We start from the raw sequence: 21,112 nt of genomic DNA on the forward strand, positions 1-21,112 counted from the left end.
GCCTATAGAGTGCCTCATCTGCTCTCTCGTCCTGATCTGGTGGCCCGTAGCAGACTCCCACTGTATCACAGAATCACAGAATGTTAGGGGTTGGAGGGGATCTCTGTGGGTCATTGAGTCCAACCCCCCTGACAAAGCAGGGTCACCTATAGCAGGCTGCACAGGACCTTGTCCAGGCAGGTCTTGAATATCTCCAGAGAAGGAGACTCCACAACCTCCCTGGGCAACCTGTTACAGTACTCTGTCACCCTCAGAGGGAAGAAGTTCTTCCTCATGTTCAGACGGAACTTCCTGTGCTTCAGTTTGTGCCCATTGTCCCTTGTCCTGTCGCTGGGCACCACTGAAAAGAGTCTGGCCCCATCCTCCTGACACCCACCCTTAAGATATTTGTAAGCATTTATAAGGTCCCCTCTCAGCCTTCTCTTCTTCAGGCTGAACAAGCCCAGCTCTTTCAGCCTTTCCTCACAGGAGAGATGCTCCAGTCCCCTCATCATCCTTATAGCCCTCCGCTGGACTTTCTCCAGTAGCTCCTCATCTTTCTTGAACTGGGGAGCCCAGAACTGGACACAGTACTGCAGATGGGGCCTCACTAGGGCAGAGTAGAGGGGGAGGAGAACCTCCCTTGACCTGCTGGCCACACTCCTCTTAATGTACCCCAGGATCCCATTGGCCTTCTTGGCAGCCAGTGCACACTGCTGGCTCATGGTCAACTTGTTATCCACCAGGACACCCAGGTCCCTCTCCACAGATCTGCTCTCCAGCAGGTCCGCCCCAAGCCTGTACTGGTGCATGGGGTTGTTCCTCCCCAGGTGCAAGACCCTGCCCTTGCCTTTGTTGAAGCTCATCAGGTTCCTCTCTGCCCAACTCTCCAGGCTGTCCAGGTATCTCTGAATGGCAGCACAGCCTTCCGGTGTATCCACCACTCCTCCCAGTTTTGTGTCATCAGCAAACTTGCTGAGGGTACACTCTAACTCTTCGTCCACATCATTGATGAAGAAGTTGAACAAGACTGGGCATAGTACAGACCCCTAGGGGACACCACTAATTACAGTCCCTGTAGTCTTCCCAAGTGGACTGTCCCTCTTTCCACATTCCATGGACCTTTCTCTTCTGCCTGATCTCCGCTAGAAGCTCCTTGTTCAACCATGCAGGTCTCCTGCCTCCTTTGCTAGATTTCTTTCTCAGGGGGATGCACCGATCCTGAGATTCTGAGTATGGAGGACGTGATGTTTAAACAGCGACCAGCACTCTTGGACCCCCCTGCCTTCGAGAGCCCTGGCCCACGGGATTCCTCCAACGAGCTCCTTGAAGACGCCACAGTTAGCTCTCTTGAGGTCCAAGGTTTTGATCCTGCTTATCGCCCTGCTTCCTCCACGCAGGATCCTGAAATCCACCATTTCATGGTCACTGCAGCCGAGTCTACCTCCAACCTTCACGTCCTCCACCAGTCCCTCCTTGTTTGTTAATACAAGGTCCAGCAGAGCACCTCTCCTTGTTGGTTCCTCCACCACCTGCATCAGAAAGTTATCATCGATGCTCTGCAGTAACCTCCTGGACTGCATGTGCCTGGCTGTGTGGTCTTCCCAGCTGATGTCAGGGTGGTTCAAGTCCCCCATGAGAACCAGGGCCTGTGACTGTGAGGCTGCTTGCAGCTGCCTGTAGAAGGCCTCATCAACCTCCTCCTCCTGGTCAGGTGGCCTGTAGTACACACCCACAATAACATCACCCACATGAGGCTGTCCCTTAATTCTAACCCATAAGCTCTCAACTCTTTCTTCATCTTCCCCCAGGCAGAGCTCAATGCATTCCAGTTGCTCCCTCACATACAGAACAACTCCACCACCTCTCCTTGTTGGCCTGTCTTTCCTAAAGAGTCTGTAGCCATCCATGACAGCATGACAGTCACACGAGCTGTCCCACCACGTTTCTGTGATGGCAACCAAGTTGTAGCTGTTCTGCTGTACAATGGCTTCCAGCTCCTCCTGTTTATTGCCCATGCTGCGTGCATTGGTGTAGATGCACTTGAGCTGGGCTGTCGATCTCACCCCTGACCCTGGCACACCAAGCCTAGGCTCATCCCTAGTGATCTGGGTGATGTCCCCTTCCCCCTTCGAACCTCGTTTAAAGCCCTCTCAATGAGCCCCGCCAGCTCGTGGCCAAGAATCCTTTTTCTCCTTTGCGACAGATGGACTCCGTCTGTCGCCAGCAGGCCCGGTGCCGTGTACACCTCTCCATGATCAAAGAAGCCAAAATTTGACCGATGGCACCAGTCCCTGAGCCACCTTGTTAACCAGGTGAGTTTTCCTGCCCCTTTCAGTGCTGTCCCCTGCCACTGATGGGATGGAGGAAAACACCACCTGTGCCCCTGATCCTTCAACCAGTTGCCCCAGTGCCCTGAAGTCCCTTTTGATGGCCTTGGGACTTCTTTCTGCGATCTCGTCCCCACCAACCTTCATTACCAAGAGGGGTTAATAGTCAGAGGGCTGTACCAGACCAGGGAGTTTCCTAGCAACATCCTGTCCTGGGTTCAGCCAGGACAGGGTTAATTTTCACCAGAATCCAGGAAGGGACACAGCCAAGTGGGCTGACCCAACCTGGCCAAACAGAACAGGGTATTCCATACCATGTGCCGTCATGCTGGGTTCCGGTTGGGGGGGAGCTGGGCGGTGGGAACTCACTCGCGGCTCGGGAGCACGCGGTGACGGCGTGCGGTGTGAGTGGCTCTGTTGTGCGGTTTGTTTTGTGTGTTTTCCTTATCTGTATTATTGTTACTGTTCCCTTTGTTTGCTGTTGTGTTAAACTGCCCTTATCCCGACCCACCAGTTTTTGCCTTTTTCTTTCCATTCTCCTCTGCACCCTGGCGTGGCGCTTTTGTTGCCGGCCGCAGCCAAACTATAACACATCCCTGACCCGGGCCCCAGGGAGGCAGCAGACTTCCTTGTGGGATGGGTCCAGTCGGCATATCGGGCCCTCTGTTCCCCTCAGAAGGGAATCACCTATGACAATTACCCTCCTTTTTTTCTTAGCCGAGGTGTCGTAATATGTGGGGCTGACCGACTCGTCCCAGGCAACCCCCTGGATGGATCTTCACACAAATCCTCATTTGCCGGGCCCTCACATTCCAGAGCCCTCTATGTGTTGCTTAAGGGCAACTGGGCAGGTGAGGGAGGCCGGGAGGGGATTCGCTTGCTGCCCCGAGCAGGGACCTGTTTCCATTCCCCCCCATCTCTTAGGTCCCCTCTTTCTGCTCGGTGGCAAGAGGGTAGGGGGTCCTCTGCTTTTCGCGGAGCCGCCTCCTGCTTCCTTGGCCTCAGGGGCGGCAGGGTGCAGCTCCACCAGTCAATTTCCCTCTCACACTCCCGGATGCTCCTTAACCTCTCCACTTCCTCTTTCAGCTCTGCCACCAGGCTGAGCAGTTCATTCACCTGGTCACACCGAGCACAGCTTTTGTCTTTGCTATCCTCTGGTACAAGTGCTGCACTCCCTGCAGCCAGAGACCTGGACAGCTGTGTGTTTGTGCGGGATCTCTGTCTGGGCCCCCACGCTCCTTCTAGCAATGATTTTCCCACGGGTGGAAACCATAGCTAGAATATCTCCTGGAAGGGCGATGCCTACTACTTGAATAGCCAGGAGGGGCGACTGTGCCTTACCCGCACGCCTTCCCTGCGCGAACTGCCACGCAAACTTCCGTGCTGCCCCCTGGCTGATGTGCCACCCCTGTTTGCGGGCCCTGTTTGCCCACGCTCCTGGTCACTCTCGCTCCCTAGGGGCTACTCTTGTACGCAAGGGGGCTTGGCCGCTGTCACACTCGACCCCGCCCACGCTGAGTCCGAGCTACCGCTCATTGGCAACTCCCTCTTTCCCACTCGAGGGGGGGGTGGGGGAGGGAAGAGCCTGGGGGTCTCCTTTCTCTCCTGGTGCTTTTGCCACCTTGCCACTGCGGTTTTGCCACTCCAGAAAGGGTCTCTTGGCGCGAGCCTCTGCTTCAGAGCCCTTCGCCTTCAGTGGCTTCTCCGAAATGACACTGTAATGTCACCAGTCCCTGCCCTGCCTTTAATCTTGACCTATAAGCTCTCCGTGGGCTCCTCATCCAATCCCAGGCGGAGCTCCATGCACTCCAGCTGATCTTTGACGTAGAGGGCGACACCTCCTCCTCATCTCCCCTGCCTGTCTTTCCTAAAGAGCCTGTATCCTCCCATCCCAATACTCCAGTCATAGGAGCTGTCCCACCACGTCTCCGTGATGCCGATGATCTCATAGCCCCACAGATGTGCGCACGTCTCTAGCTCCTCTTGTTTATTCCCCATGCTACATGTATTTGCATAAAGGCATTTGAGTTGAGCCCCCAGTGAAGCTGCACCGTTGCTGTCGAACAGCTCCCTGTTCCGTACCCTCACTGACACAGCAGAGTGAAGGTCCTCGCTAGCACACCGTCTACTAGCAGCTGAGTTTCCACCCCCAGGCTTTTCACTAGCTAGCCTGGTTTTATCTCCTTCCCCCTTCAAACCTAGTTTAAAGCCCTATCAATGAGCCCTGCTAACTCCTGAGCTAGGATCCTCTTCCCCTTTTGCAACAGGTGTACCCCATCTGTTGCCAACAGGCCCTGTGCCATGTAAACTGACCCATGATCAAAGAACCCCAAATTTTGCCTATGACACCAGGCTTGGAGCCAGGTATTGATCTGTTGACTCCTCCTGTTTCTTCCCTCATCTTCCCCTGCAACTGGAGGGATAGAGGAGAACACTACTTGTGCTCCTGATCCCTTAACCTGTCACCCCAGAGCCCTGAAGTCCCTTTTGATTGCCCGTGCGCTTTTGTCCCTAACCTCGTCACTGCCAACCTGAACAAATAAGAGCGGGTAATAGTCTGAGGGCCGTACCAGACCAGGGAGCTTCCTAGCAACATCCCTAACCCGGGCCCCAGGGAGGCAGCAGACTTCCCTGTGGGTTGGATCCGGTCGGCATATCAGGCCCTCTGTTCCCCTCAGACGGGAATCACCTATGACAATTACCCTTCTTTTTTTCTTTGTGGACGCAGTCGTGATGCGTGGGGCTGACTGCCTAGCTCTGGGCAACCCCATGCGTGGGCCTTCGTCCGCATCTTCATTTGCCTGGCCCTCCAGTTCCAGAGCCTCATATCTATTGTGTGAGGGCACCTGGGGTGGAGAGGGAGGCCGGGAGGGGATTTGCCTGTCGCCCCGAGCAGGGACCTGTTTCCATTCCCCCCTGTCTCTCAGGTCCTCTCCTTCTGCCTGGTGGCGAGAGGGCAGAGGATCTTCTGCTTCTCGTGAAGCGTCCATCCTCTGCGTTTGTCTCGGGGATGGTAGGGCATGACTCCACCAGTCTAATTCCCTCTCGCACTCCCTGATGCTCCTTAACCTTTCTACCTCCTCTTTGAGCTCTGCCACCAGGCTGAGCAGATCATCCTACTGGTCACAGCGCACACAGGCGTTCTGTCTGCTGCCCTCCAGTACCAGTGACAGGCTCAGGCACTCCTTGCAGCTGGAGACCTGCACAGCTGCCTGTTTATGTGGGAGCTCTGTCTGCGTCACCACATTCCGCCTGGTGACAGCTTTCGGCCGAGTGGAGACCATAGCTCGATCTCTCCTAGCTGAGCAAGCGATGACCACCAGTTGAACTTACCCAGGGAGCTGGTCGAGCCTTGGGGCCCTGCCTGCTTGTCCTGCCTGCGCGAACTGCCATGCAAACTGCCACACCACACCCTGGCTGACATGCCACACCTCGTTTGCCCATCCTGTTCGCCGCGCTCCGGGTCACTTGCGCTCCCTAGGGGCTGCTTTTGTGGGGGGGAGGGTGCTGCCATCGCTCTTGTCCCCGCCCATGCTGAGTCAGAGCTGCCGCTCGTCAGGGCTCAGCACTTCCCGCTCTTGGGGGGGTGGGGAGGCTGGGGCATCCTCTCTCTCCCTGGGCGCCTGCCTCAGCAGTTCTATCGCTTAGAAAAGGTTCCCCCAGCACGATCCCTCGCTCCGGAGCCCTTCACCACGCGGTCTTCCTTCCAATGTTTTACAGCTCTTTCAGTGAAGGAATTTTTTCTAATATCCAATCTAAACCTCCCCTGATGCAACTTGATGAGACAAGTCCTGCCAGAAAACCTGCTCCAGCATCAGCTCCTCTCTCCATGGGTCCATAGGTCCTGACAGGAGCCTGCTCCAGCACGAGCTCCCCATGGGGTCCCAGTCTCCTTCAGTCATCCACCTGCTCCAGTGTGGGGTCCTCCATAGGGTGAAGGTGAGTATCTGCTCCACTGTAGACCTCCATGGACTGCAGGGGGACAGCCTGCCTCACCATGGTCTTCACCACAAGCTGCAGGGGAATCTCTGCTGTGCCGCCTGGAGCACCTCCTCCCCTACCTTCTTCACTGACCTTGCTGTCTGCAGAGTTGTTTCTTACACATCATCTCACTCCTCTCCTGCTTCAGATGCCCTCACGCCATTTTGTGGGGTTTTTTTCTTCTTAAATATGTTATCACAGAGGCACTACCACCGTCGCTGATTGGCTTGGACTTGGCCAGCAGTGGGTCCATCTTGCAGCTGACTGGCAGTGGCTCTATCACACACAGAGTAACCTTCTAGCACCTTCTCATAGAAGCCACCTCTATAGTCCCCCTTCTACCAAAACCTTGCTACACAAACTCAATACAATCATGTATTTTTTTTCTTCCAAACTTTTTATAGGAAATAATTGCACTTCAAACCCACAGAATGAGTCAATGTTTCCTAAATGAAGCAAGCACCTAATATTAGCTTGCTTCTTGGTTTTGTTCATGACCATCCAGGCTTATTTTCTGTATTCTGAATGTGAAGGTTTTCACCACTCACATTAAGTATTTTATTCCTTGTTTGGGTAGTTCTCCTAAAATTTACTTAAGGGATTTATATCCCATTTAGTCAAAAAGTGAAAATGGCATGAGTTAAAACATACAACCAACACTGGCCTAAGAAGGACTGACCAAGTCTGCTACAATTGGCAGTATTAAAAGGAACATTTACCTCTGTCTTAAGTTGAGAGTCCACTTCTTTCTCTTTGTGGAAGCCCTAACCATTCAGGGGGTGGTGTGGTGGTGTATTATTTATGTTTGTAAACATAGAGCAGCTAAGCTGATCTATCTTATTTAAAGTTTTTCCCTCTTTACATCTTTTTTTACTTCTTCTCATGAGATATTGCAAGTTTTTATATTTATGCTGATTTCTAGCAAGACTCTCCTCAAGTCTGCTGAAATAGATGGGTCAGTTTGTGAGGGCTGTAGAATTAGACTTACAGCACTATCAAAAAAATTTTAATTATGTCAAATTCAAGCAACAACAATTCCTTTTTTTTTTTTCATTTTAGGAGTTTGTCTATTTAGTTCCTCAAAAAAAATATCAAATGGATACTAATTCTAGTATAAGGGCACACTATTATTTTAATTAGCTTACTTTCCTAATGAATTCTTTTTAATGGGGAGCTGCATGACAGCAATTGCATTGCGAAGGTTCAAATACCAATTTTAATTTAAGAGCATCCTTTATTTACTGTCTGTTGTATAAATCACTACAGAAATCATCTTGACACCAGACATTTAAAGAAACAGTTTTCCATGTCCTTTATACTAGATAATGTCAGAGAAATTAAAGACATTTGTACCAACATCCCCACATTACATATCTTGACAAATGCATCTGACAAGAAAAAAAGAAAGCACCTCTACAGGAACAGTTTAATTTCCCTGTATTCTGAACTCACCCAGAAATAGTACAATATTGTTGTAGAATTTTCTTAATATGAGGAAGTTTAGGTTAAAATGATAATTTTTTAAAATAGAGGTATTCCTAGATTTGTTATAGCAATTTTTCAGTGTGAGCAGCATAAAGGATTGATTTCTTCATGCTGCAATATATCTACTCATAGTTTCCTACTACGGGAGGGAAAATGTTTTAGACAGTCTCAATTAACCATGGCTGAATTATTCCATTTCAGCATCTCCACAAAAGCTCTTCTGTATAAAATCTAAAAGTTGATTACAATTTCCTGAAAAACACATCAGCATAATTCTCAACTTAACTACTGAAATGCTGAAGTCCTGTATTTCCATATATGAATGAAACCTATATCTAAGGAATATTAAGACAATGTTTTTTTGGGGGGGGGTTTTGAGAAAAACCCAGAAGGTCATAAGCAATATGCATTACACTTCTCTGCATCTGTCCATGTCCCAAGGACAGTAACAAATGAAAACATTTTCATTGCTTTCCTCAGTGATCTTGAGTGCAAAGTGATACCCGTAAATGTAAAATTTACACTTACCAGAGTGATTGTAATTAAAATAAAGTAGATCCTTGCTGTTCTGAGAAGACAAGAAAGCTCTAAGATAAAGAGGCTCCTAAATAACGCTACTTAGACAAACTTGACTTACTGTCTTGAGAAGAAAGGAAAGCTCTAAGATAGAGAGGTTCTTGAATAACTCTACCCCAGACAGCTCAGCCTTGGGAGGGCAGATGCACCAAGCTACAGAGATAAAGAGGCACCAAGAGGGCAACAAGACCGGAGCAAAACAACCTGGAAGGACATGGTATATGTGATCTTAGAATTGAGTTTGCGCAGAAACAAAGGTCAACCAGCGGACACTGTGATGAGGAGTATAAGCCTTCATCTTGGGACCCCCAAAGACCACCCGAGGATGCTAACAGACATGCGTGAAAGATGTTAACATATGCTAATTAGTTCTTGGAAAAGTCATGAATATGCTAAGCATGTCTTGGAAATATAATGCATATGTATACTGTGATTGCATTTAACCTGAAATGACAGGGTGTTTGGCACGCACGTTTGGAGGAGAGATCCCCCGTGTGCCCGGCACCGCAATAAAGAATACCTGCTTAATAGCCCTCTGACTATTGAGTCTTCAACTCCGGCTTTTCATGGCATCATTTCTGGCACCCCAGATGGGACCCACTCTGCTTGGCTGCAGGACCTGCTGAGAACAGGACTCCCTAGGGTACCCCCGGGATTTCCCGGAGGGATTCCTCGCCTCACTCGTATCACTGCGGGAGCAGACAAGGACCATCTAAAGGAGTAAAGGTATTCTTTAATTTTTTTCCTTTCCTTTCTTTCTCTGTTTTGGAATCTGAGACCGGTCATTTGGAGAGTTCTCATAAGTCGTAGGAGACGTCCTACGCTGAGTGCTGTATACCAGGCTACTAGTGCCTGAGGGTATACATTTTGGTATGTTGGTACAAGCACAGGTTACGCTTTGTACTTCTGTAATAATGTACTTTCGGTATTGGTACACTTAGGAAACCTGCTTAAGTTGTACTTCTGGCAATACGGATTTGTTGGTAGTGAACTTGGATATCGGACATCTTGGATACTGGCTTGTTAACATACCCTCAGGCATCGTAAAACTGACAATTGAGTATGAATGTGTGTGAATGTGAATTAACTGGTGAATGAATGAGTAACTGAAAAGCGGTACAACTGTAAAGTGGGGGTGAAAAAATTGAAAAACTGCGCATTTCACCGTGAACCTCTTTTTCTCCTAAATTGTTTTATTTGCGACCTGTATATTGTGACATTTGTGGAACGTGGTCAGAGCGGGACAGAAGGGGATGACAGGTTAAAGTTGTTACAATAATCTGTGGAAATATAACAGAAGTACAGAATCAGTAAAGTGGGGGGACAGTGGTATTTGAAAGAAAACCCCTTCGGATGTATCCTAGCACATTGGAAAGATTGTATGACAGTGTGTGAAACCTCTGTGTGAATGACAAATAAGTCAAATAAGTAGTAATAAGTACAAAGCAAGTGTGGAGTTCTGCTTTCCCATGAGAGAAGCAGCCGGAGACGAATGAAGCAGGAAAAAAACCCAACAAAACAAAACACGAAAAAAACACAAAAAAAAACCCACAGGAAAAAAAAGAAAACAGAAAGAGAACAAAAAAGCCCATCTACATTTGGTATGCTCTGCAGGTATTGATTATTTCTGGTTTTTGACTTGGGACTCTTGTATTTAGACTCTGATTTATTGGGGCTGCAGTTTATAATTTCTTAAGTATCGGTGGAGGGTCTTCCTGGGGGGGGGGGGGGGGGGGAATTTTGAGAAAGTCTCTCCTAGGATGTATGTTGAAACACTGGTAAAAATAGGGGGAGACCCCCCCCACTGGAATGCAGCTTAATAGTGTATGGGGTTTAGTTTGTTTAAAGAAAAATTGGCACGATTTAGGAACTGAATTGGGAACTTGGGAATTGGTTTTAAAATACTTACAAGTTGGTCTATAGTGTGGGGTTACAAGTTCTCTAGTTATTTGGCATTGATAGATCATTCAGGGACTCTGGTTTTGGGGTATGTATTAAATATACTGTATATATTGTTTTAAATGAGCTCTACGTGTGTGTGTGTATATATATATATATAAACATATTAGTTGAAGTAATTTACCTGTATACATTGTTGCGCTTATAGGATACACAATTTGTAAACAGAAGGATTTTAAAAGATCCCTTCTAGGATATGTGTGTGTGTGTGTGTGTATGTGTCATGTTAACCGATCAGTGAAAAAGTTGAGAAGTTATTTTATTGTAATATGAGCTTCGGGAGGAGGTGATCCCCTCACAAAGAAACAATTAGTTGAATTATGATACGCTGTTGCAATTTTGTAGACAATGAAAAGGTATAGGAGACAAAAAGTTTAATGCAGTATTGGAAAAAAAATATAAACAAAGGAAAATCCCTCTGGATTTTACACACGGTTGTGTAAAGTGATTAAGACAAAAAGGTATCAAGTTACCAGCTTCTCTAGCTGCTGCTCTGAATGGAGAAAAAAAAAAAAGTAGAGGAGTACTTAAAAGTCAAGAGACAGAAAGACGGATTGAAAAAGGGGGGGTGGGGCCGAAACAGGGTAGTCTTCCCCAGCAAAAAGGGGCAAAACCTATACGACAAAAGCAACATCCCTTGAAATTAGAGGACCGAAAAGGAATAGAAGGACCAATTAATAACTTTTTACAATATGGACTACTAGTGGAATGTGAGTCAGAATACAGTACTCCTATATTACCGGTGAAAAAAAACAGATGGAACTTATCGGGCAGTACAGGATTTAAGAGAAGTGAATAAAATTCTTAACGACATAGACCCGATGGTAGCTAATCCCTATACTTTACTTACTAAATTACAAGATAATCAAGTATGAATTAAAGTATTGAATTTAAAAGATGCATTCTTATGTCTGCCTTTAGCCAAAGAAAGTCAGAATTTATTTGCATTTGAATGGGAAAATCCTACCACGGGTAGAAAAACCCAGCTTACCTGGACAGTGTTACCCCAAGGTTTTAAGAACAGCCCAACAATCTTTGGAAATCAACTAGCATGAGAACTTGAAGCATGGAACCCTCCCTCCAGAGATGGAACCCTTTAAAGTATGTAGATGATTTACTAATAACAACTGAAACAAAACCTGACTGTATACAGTGGACTACCAGTTTGTTAAACTTTTTGGGACTAAATGGGTATAAAGTCTCTCAACAGAAAGCTCAGATGGTGCACCAATGGCTAACCTACCTTGGATATGAGCTGTCTCCATTGGGGAACCCACACTGCAGTAGTCCGTTCCTGAAGGACTGCATCCCATGGAAGGGACCCATGCTGGAGCAGTTTGTGAAGAGCTGCAGCCCATGGGAAGAACTCCCGTTGGAGAAGTTTGTGAAGAACTGTCTCCCAATGGAGGAACCCCATGCTGGAGCAGGGGAAGAGTGTGAGGAGTCCTCCCCCTGAGGAGGAAGGAGTGGCAGAGATAATGTGTGATGAACTGACTGCAGCCCCCATTCCCTGTCCCCTTGTGCCGCTCAGGGGGGGGAGGTAGAGAATATGGGAGTAAAGTTAAGCCCAGAAAGAAGGGAGAGGTGGGGGGAAAGTGTTTTAAGATTTAGTTTTATTTCTCATTAACCTACTCGTATTTGATTGGCAATAAATTAAACTAATTTCACCAAGTCAAGTCTGTTTTGCCTGTAACATTAATTGCTGAGTGATCTCCCAGTCCTTATCTGAACCCACGAGCCTTTCGTTATATTTTCTTTCCCCTAATCAGCTGAGGAGGAGTGATAGAGCTGCTTTGGTGGGCACCTGGCGTCCAGCCAAGGTCAACCCACCACACCTTTAATTTTCATGATTATTTTTTCAAGAATTAAAATGCCCTTCACTTCTGGAACACTGATGCAATCAGAGATTTAGAATATAATTTTTTTCTGATTACACTGATTACTGCTTGCTCTACACATACTGCCTCAGAAGAGTTTTCTGACACATTGGGTTTGGCTTGAATATTTTTGGTTAAAGATTAAATAACTGTATTTTCACGTACACAAGCCAATACAGCAGACAGCATGAGTGTCTGAAATAGGTGCTCATATAACCCATGTAAAATGAGGAGGAAGAAAGTAAAAGTAAATGGAGTCTTAGCAGAGAAGCAGGCCTTCAGCAACCAGACACATGGACAGGTGGTTTAATCTTTCCCTGTTACTGCCTGCACATTTATAAAACTGCACTGCTACTGAATCCTAGTCTTCTGAAGTGTTTGGGTCTTCTTTTGTTGCTTCCCTCCCCACCTTCCCCCCTTTTTTAAAAACACATAATCAATTGATATACTGTAAATAGGGATTAGGTTTTAAAATAAAACTCATGATTTTTCTTGTTGCACAAGCATCTTCAAAAAAAATGTTTCTGAAATGTGCGAAATCCATATAAAAAGGATGGCAGTCTTAATTCAAATGAAGAAAATGAGAAAGAAAAATTATTCCAAGTTCCATGCTCATATCAGGTGATGGAAGAAGGAACATCAGCACAATTGCTGGGGGGGATGCAGGGGACGGCGTTTCCATAGATTCTGTGAAAATGCCACTGTCTGCACTATACGTGTCCTGGGTTCGGCCAGGACAGGGTTAATTTTCACCAGAATCCAGGAAGGGGCACAGCCGGGCGGGCTGACCCCACCTGGCCAAACAGAGCAGAGTATTCCATACCATGTGCTTTCATGCTGGGTTCCGGTGGAGGGGAGCTGGGCGGCGGGAACTCACTCGCAGCTCGGGAGCGCATGGCGTCGGTCCGGTCCAGGAGAGCGGCTCTCTGAGTTGTGCGGTTTGTGTTGTGTATTCTCCTTATCTGTATCGTTGTTGCTACTGTTCCCTTTGTCTGCTGTTCTGTTAAACTGCCCTTATCCCGACCCACCAGTTTCTGCCTGTTTCTTTCTATTTTGCTCCGCACCCCAATGGGGGGAGGGGCGGCCACGTGGCGCTTTTGTTGCCGGCTGCAGCCAAACCATAACAATATGGAATATAAATTATACATATATATCTCACATGATTAAATATGCAGGTGTATGCCCAACATTTTAGAAAGATGTTTTGTCTCACATTATGAAAACATTCAATTCAGAGAAGAAACTACAGAGATAAGGTGAAAACAACAAAACAACAACACTTCTACTTCAAATTTTGACAAAATGGACCAAAATGCCCTCAGCTGTTCTTATTCTTTACCATAAATATTTCACTTTGACTAGAGAATGAACTTTTGCTTTCCTATACTTACATTTTCCCAAGAAATATTACACCCCAAATCCAAATATGAGTAATTAAAATGCAACAACAAAAATGCCCTTCTGGAATGAGGTCTTCTTTGTAAAGAGAAGTCAACTCAAAAGGTTTGGTTGAAAGACCCACCCACTGCATCAAACAGAGAGCCTAAAGATCTTTCCAAAAGAAAGTGTCCTTATACACAGGGCAAATAAGCAGGACAGCTGCTTCTCAGTAGGAAGTGACAAAGTTGGAAACAGAACCAGGCTTCCTGATTTGTAAGCCATCAAGTCTTATTTTGACCCTGCTTCAGCAGGGGGGTTGGACTAGATGACCCACAGAGGTCCCTTCCAACCCCGAACATTCTGTGATTCTGTGATTTCACAGCTCTTTGTGACTAAGCCAACTGTCTATCACTTTATTCTGATATTGCTTAAATTAGATAGGTTTCATTAATATAATGAAGTCCAAGCAGCTCAGCATGAATAAGATGGTAGTCTAAGAAGGGACTTATATAAATCTTTAATTAAATAAGATGTTAAGAGTTGGTTGGTAAGAGGAGTTAAGTGCCTCTGTGTGACATAAAGCATACAGGAACATTCCTATGAACCTTACCAATTTGGGCAATAAACTTTGGCTCCTACAACACTTTCCACTTTTCTGCTTTATCTGTTTTCCTATCACATGCCACTTTCCCTTCCTTCTATCTGTTTGTAGCCTGCCACATGCTCTCCCAGTTCAGAGGTCATTCTTCCATCCCCTTCAAACACTGCAAGTGCCCCTGAATGCTTTACTATCCATATGGGACATATGCACCATGATTCAGTGGGCAGCTTGACACCAAAACCATAAATCACCACTCAGGAATCTCAAATATTGGTAGGTACGTAGAAGGTTTCCTGCAATACTACTGAGTCACAGTTCAAACAATAGCTATTAATTCTGTACTGTTATAGCCAAACTAGAGTTCTTAATCTGCTAAATGTGCTATGTTCAGAGCACATTTCCCACACATAAACACTTTTTAGAAAACACTTTTGTTTTTAATATGAAGATACACACAACTGCTTACTGCTCCCTGTCCCACATAACCACAACAGCTGCAAATATTCACCACATAATAGAGATGTTTCTTCCTTTGTAATATGCACTTAAGTCATCCAGCCAGGAAGTGGAAATAATACTAGTGTTTTACTATAGTATAAATCAAACGATGGAGCTTACATTGATAATATTGATTTTATTTTATAGATTTTTATCATGTTTTACCATAGCTGGCAACAAAGAACCACGCGGTTGCTCACTCCTCCCCCTGGTGGGATGGGGAGAATTGAAGAAAAAGGCAAAACTCGTGGGTTGGGATAAAGACAGTTTAACAGAACAGCAAAAGGAGAGAAAAATAGCAACAATAATACTGATACAAAGAACATACAAAGCAAGGGATACACAGTGCAATTTTCTCACGGCCCAATGCCCAGCCCACTCCTGAGCAGCGATTACCCTTCCCTGGACAGCTCCCCTAGCTATATAGTGAACATGATGTCACATGGTATGGAATATCCCCTTTGGCTAGTTTGGGTCAGCCCTTTGGGCTGTGTCCCCTCCCAGCTTCCTGTGAAAATTAACTATATCCTAGCCAAAATCAGGACAATTTTACTAACTTTATTTTATTGATTTTATCTATTGTAAAACTAGTGTTTTACTGCACTGTAAATCAACTGATGAAGCTTATATTGATAATACTGATTTTATTTTACTGTAACAGTTGACTGAAGTGTAGTACTTCTCCTTTTACACATCCCAAAAGGATTCCTAAGGATTATTTCCAGTGTCCCCATTCCACAGATGTCAAGAGTATATGCTATATAGTCCCAGAGAAAAAAATTTCATCTTTTTTGTGTGCCATGCCAGTGCAAACTTAATTAGACCCATTAGGAAGTAAGAGCAATAGGCTCATCACCCCTCCTCACATACCAGTTTTAGTCTGATTTGCAGAACATATCTACAGGGATGGACACAGAATTGAGATAGTTCTACAGTGCTATACCTGAGCAAATACATCCATTAGCGGGGTCATCGCGGAGAAGAGAGGTAGACGCAGCACATTCGGGGCATCCCCTGTGGTTCATAGAGCGTGCTCTTTGTCCTCTCTCTCTCTCCGCTTTGAGCCACCCCTTTTTATCCCCTCAGCAGATTCAATGGAAAAGTACTGACTAGAAGTTGCTGCACGCGTGGCCAGTGCGTGCAGCAAGGCCTGCCAAGTATGTGTTCTGCTGGCTAACAGCGATTTTCAGATTGCAACAACGTATTGCTCAATAGCAATCCTCCCAGTTCCCTTCTTCAAGGTTGTGTCCTCACAGCTGTATTCAGCTTGTAATTTTCCATAGTGGCCCAACATGGACCATCATCTAAAATCCCTCACACACAGGGCGAGGGCTCCAGCTCCCTGGCCATCTTGGTGAGCCTCTGCTGAACTTGCTCCAGCATATTTATATCATTCTTGTATGTTGGTGGAGGTGAGGAGGGTAGGGGGAACTCAACACAGTATCATGGATGCAGTTTAATGAGAGCTAAGTGGAGGGGTGTGCTCCTGCTAATACAGTCCATGATGTTACAGAATTCTTTTATAGATTTGTCAGCAGCATCAAGGGTGAATCTCTATGTAGTATGTATAAAAGACCATACAACATGTATGTATTAAAGTTCATACAGTATGTGTGTGTATACATGCATATTTTATACAGCTTAATTTGGGTTAGCCAACAGGTAAACTATTTTTAGCTGTTAAAGGGCACAATAACTTGAAGATAGCTTAAGAATCCTGACCACTAAAAGGCAACCCATACTGGATGAGGTTCATCCAGCAGCATACTCAACAACACTGTCCCTTGATTTTGCTCTCTTCATTCTGTGTGCTCCATATCAGACTGACACAAACACTCCCAGCTGTCCTCTTCTCTAGCTGGTAGATCAGTTTGACTTTTATTCTCACATCCACATTGTTCTTGGACTCATTCCCATTTGGCCGTACTGGCCTGGCTGCCTTCCAATTAGAAATTCAATCTGTCTCAATTCATGACATTTATCTGTAGAGGACGGGGACAAAAGCAGGTTGCTGGAATAAACAGAAGAGAAAAATACTGAAGTAAACAGGACTTGTGGATATGCTGAAGGAGCTGAGTACATGATAAGGAGTTAAAAAAAAGTGGTTGTGTACTGTCAGCCAGCGCATGGACAACGCTTGACCTTATTGGCGTGTGATATGGCTACGGATTGGACAGAAGTAGAATAGAGGACCTTGTGCAAATAGCTGCCTTATCGGGATCGAAAGTTCCCAGGGAACTAATGTCCGGGTAAAGATATATAAAGCACTACTTGCAAAATAAACTTTGTCTCACTTGCACCACAAGTTGAGTCCACACCATAATATGCCACATTTATTCTCCCTCGTCCTTCTTAGATAGGAAACTTAATACTTGATCATTTAAGAAATCTTTTTTCTCCATATTTCTTTGAAGAAAGGCTGTTCTCAAAGAATTTGCAGGCTCATAATTTCTGTTCCCAAGATAGACTGAAGATGTTGAGCCTTAAAAGATATTGGAGGTGTTTAACAACTTACAAATTTTTCCCATGCTTAATTACCACACAAAATACAAAAAAAAAAAAAAAGCAAACTAATTCCTGTTAGTACATTGCTTTAAGTGTAAAGAATGTATTTCAAATTTCAAATTCCACTAGAATCGCATATGCAAAAGACCAGAAAAACACCTCAACATTTCCAGTATAGATTTTAAGCATTTTTAATTACTGTATATATTAAGGCTTATTTCAGTTGACAGCACTGTAACATTGCTAATTTTTTATGCACATTCTTCTTTTCCAAGCTTTGCAAATTATTTCAGATACCATTTAAAGTTTTGAAAGGTCTGAAATGCATGCACCTGAAAAACCACAAATCCAGTAGATTGTAGCTACTTTCCCATGCTGCTGACGATGACTGATTTAATTTTTTTCTTTTCAGGTATAAGCACAATGGAAGATGTATAAGGTGTTAGTTTGGTAAGTGGTGCTTATGAAATAGTGGTTAGTTTGTCCCTAATGGAGAATCATGCCATGAGAGGCAATCTCACTATTATTAAGATCTGTAATTTTGTGGCAAATCATTTTTGATTCATCTCCTAGTACATTCACATAATACCAAAGAATCTAGAAAAAGAAAATATCTTCTAGCCACTAATTGCTCTTAAAAAGCTCCAAACCATACCAGCAATTCATGTTGCTAAAGTAACCTCTAATTTCACAATGCAATACATGAAAATGTATGCAAATAATATACATTCTTTAAAGGTCTTGCTTAAGCTCAGCCAGACCCAGTCAAATTAGCCAACACAAGCACAAGCCAACACAATTAGATTAGTCCAGTTTGCAAGGGAAGTTGAATCTGCAATTTGTCTCAAATTTTATTCCTTGTATGTATCAACGAAAGTTTTCCAGGAAATTAGCAAATTTAAAAGGGAAAACATCAGAAAAAAATCCCAGGTTTTCTCCTCTATTCCTGTAATCCTGCTCTCTTGTATAGACTGAACACTGGAATTGGAAATAATTGTTTCCATTTCATCAAAGAGGGATTTCTTAAAAAGCTCCCTGATCACATCCAGATAAAACCAAAAACCCTTAAAAGGTTTTCATGACACGAACACCCCCCTCATCCCCAAAGAACAACCCCAGACAAAAACCCACAACAGGACAGAGAAACAGACTCACCCCAGAACAGTCATTATACCAACAGTACTGAGAATGCTCGTTTGGGATGTGACAGACCCATCTACCTACTGCCTGCTTTGGACTCCACCACTTCTTGATTACAGACAGAAATTCTATACAGAACCTCAGAAACCTTCCTCAGCAGAAATTTGATCAGAAAATTTTAGTTTCAACAAAACAAAGAATTACCAGAAAATGCTCTTCAATAGCTGTTTCTTGTCCTGAATCCATGTCATTTACTGTACAGTTAATATATCTGCCCACTCTCAGGTTTTAACACAAAAAGACAAGGTTTTGCAGGATTTCAGAAGTTAAGAATACTTATAAGTAAAAGAGAAAAAGAACAGGGAGAGGTGTCATGATTTCCACAGCTTAAATGATGCTCTCTTACTCTATTGAGACTAGCTACAGTTCAAAGATAAATTGGAGAAGCACATTATTCTCCTGACTTAAAAACACTATAGTATAATATTTTTGTTATATCAAAATTTATGTGGTTTTTATGAGACAATGAGACCTTGGAGAAACAAGCCAAGAAAGAAACCAAGAAAAAAATACACCAACATTAATCCTTAGTGATTTGCTATTATTAAGAGTGGTTGCCCTTCATTATTACATGGGTACACCTCTCATTGATCAAAAGAGCTGCATCCCCGTGTCAATGGACTGAAGTCTGAAAGTTTCCTTGTACATTCAACATGGAAACAAAATGTACAGCTTTGAATGAGTCGCTCAGGTTCTAGCCAACGCCAGAGAGAAGTATCTTAGGTTTGCCTACAACAGTCTAACAGGGGCAAATTTTAATGAATCAGGCTTTACGAGCAGTGATGGGACATGGACAAGGCAAAGACACGCTTTACTATTAGCCTACTCTTGAGGCAGCACATGTGTTACAGTGCAAACAACTTCTTGTCCACGGTAATATATACGTGGTCACCACAATAATCACATCAGTAATCCTGTTTAGGACCTTCATCCTTGTGGTTTCAAGGTTGCAAGCACACAGAATCTGACACTGCAAGGTTTGTCAGTCACACTTAGCCTGATCAGTGAAGGCAGAAACAAGTGTTAAACTTTCCCCACGAAGTAAGATCTTTCAGTAGCTTATTAATATGACAAATTTACCTTTTCCTTGTTTTGTTAATATAATTTGAACTCGTAATTAATTCTTTTAATGACAACTGTATGCCTTCTTTTTCTCAAGTCTAATAATTATGTCTAATTAATAGACATTAATAATAAATTGGCCCTTCAGAAAGTCTATCTGAATCTGAAGCTGCTACCTGCATAAATAATACATACTGCTCCATTACAGAGAAGTGTAAACCTTAATGTTCACAGTTTTTGGAATTACTCAGAGGCAATGAGGAATAAGGAAGATTGTGTTCAAGCATATTAGTTGACTTGTTAATTGGTACTGGACTAGATCCTATGCTCATGTAGGTCAGGGTAGCTCCACAAAAGCCAAAGGAATAACACAGACTTATCTCAGCTGGTCATCTAGCATACTACTGTAAAACTGTGTGTTGCATAAAATAAAAATGCAGTCTGAATCTGCATCACACGTGGACAACTGATGAAAGAATTTGGAAACACCAAGGAAATAAATTTATAGTGAAGCTGTAACTAAAATGCCTTGAAAGAGTCTAGAAAGAGCAAGGCTGAACAGATTTTACAATAATTGGATAGTAACCCCAAACCATTTATAGCTCTGTGTGGATAATGAATCCACTTGTCCAGATTGATTTGTTTTGGCAGGAATATCACTAATACCATATTTTTTGCAAGGAACTTATAATAGTCCTCTGACAGAATAAGCTTAAAGTCCTTTGACAGAATAAGCAGTGATACTCATGCCACACTGACTGTCCTGACAGTTTATAAGGGATCTGTGATGCCATAGGGACTGACAGTATGTCTCTTATCTACCCCATACAGAAGGGACATCTGTTTATATCAGGTGATATAAATAACTCTTTGCCAGCAGTCAGCAGCTTCACACTTATCTCTGCACATTGCTGTCCCAAGCTCAAGAGCTCTATAAAGATGTCCTAAGGCACCGGTTCCACTGAAGCATCTGTACACTAGGCTTCTTCCAGTTGCTGCCTCCTTGAAGACAATGCACACAAAAATGGACCTGTGTCATTCACAGTTCACACAAACCATCGCTCCATATCCCAGTGACAGAGAGGCTTTACAATAAAACCAAAGAAAGATGTGCTTAAAAGTTGAGGTCATTTTAAAATAAACATTTGTGACCTTTTATTTGTGTTAAGTTCTCTATTTAAAAATCTAATCACTGCAAACAGAGACATGATGAAGATCAGAACAATAATAGGAGGAGGAACCTAATGAGCTAATTAGTGAAAATGGAACAGATTGAATCAGTTACTCCCAGCATCCATCCAAGGGGAATGATTAGTGCTGTTAGTTCTACTTAATTCCTACCATTGTGGGGTTTGACCCTTCAGAAAAAAAAAAAAGGGAGGAACAAACATCATGTTTAGCTTACAATGAACATGCCAAACTAAACCGATTCACTCACTAAGAAGTCTTGAAAGGCAGAAACGAAAAAACCACATGAAAACAAAGCAGAACACTTGCAAATAGATTTATCGTTTTCTGAAGTAAGAACAACGTTTTCCAGTTTCCTAGTTGCCCTTTTTCTAAAGTACTGGCAGACATGAAAATTTGTATTTTAGTATGAAAACAGTTCAGAGACTTTTGCCATTCTATGGGAAATCTTGGGGAATTTAGCAAGAAATTCTTTACTAATTAAATAGTCC

General features: G+C 44.2%; 1 protein-coding gene across 7 annotated transcripts in view; it reads right to left on the bottom strand.

The window, feature by feature from the left end:
- Positions 1 to 15,714, bottom strand: part of LOC142365677 (uncharacterized) — a 44,133-nt gene extending 28,419 nt beyond the window's left edge. For 5 of the 7 annotated variants that reach the window (XM_075446724.1, XM_075446725.1, XM_075446722.1 and 2 more), the window contains exons 1-2: positions 15,610 to 15,714; positions 11,554 to 11,762 (exon numbers count right to left, since the gene is read on the bottom strand). In XM_075446724.1, the coding sequence (XP_075302839.1) occupies positions 11,554 to 11,762; positions 15,610 to 15,639 (239 nt within the window). In that variant the 5' untranslated portion in view covers positions 15,640 to 15,714. Of the gene's footprint in view, positions 1 to 1,172; positions 9,632 to 11,553; positions 11,763 to 15,609 lie in introns of those variants that run through there. The other 2 variants (XM_075446718.1, XM_075446723.1) reach the window with 2 other exon arrangements.
- Between the last annotated feature and the right edge of the window lie 5,398 nt (positions 15,715 to 21,112).

This window comes from Opisthocomus hoazin, chromosome W (genome assembly GCF_030867145.1).
Source record: "Opisthocomus hoazin isolate bOpiHoa1 chromosome W, bOpiHoa1.hap1, whole genome shotgun sequence".
NCBI lineage: Eukaryota > Metazoa > Chordata > Aves > Opisthocomiformes > Opisthocomidae > Opisthocomus > Opisthocomus hoazin.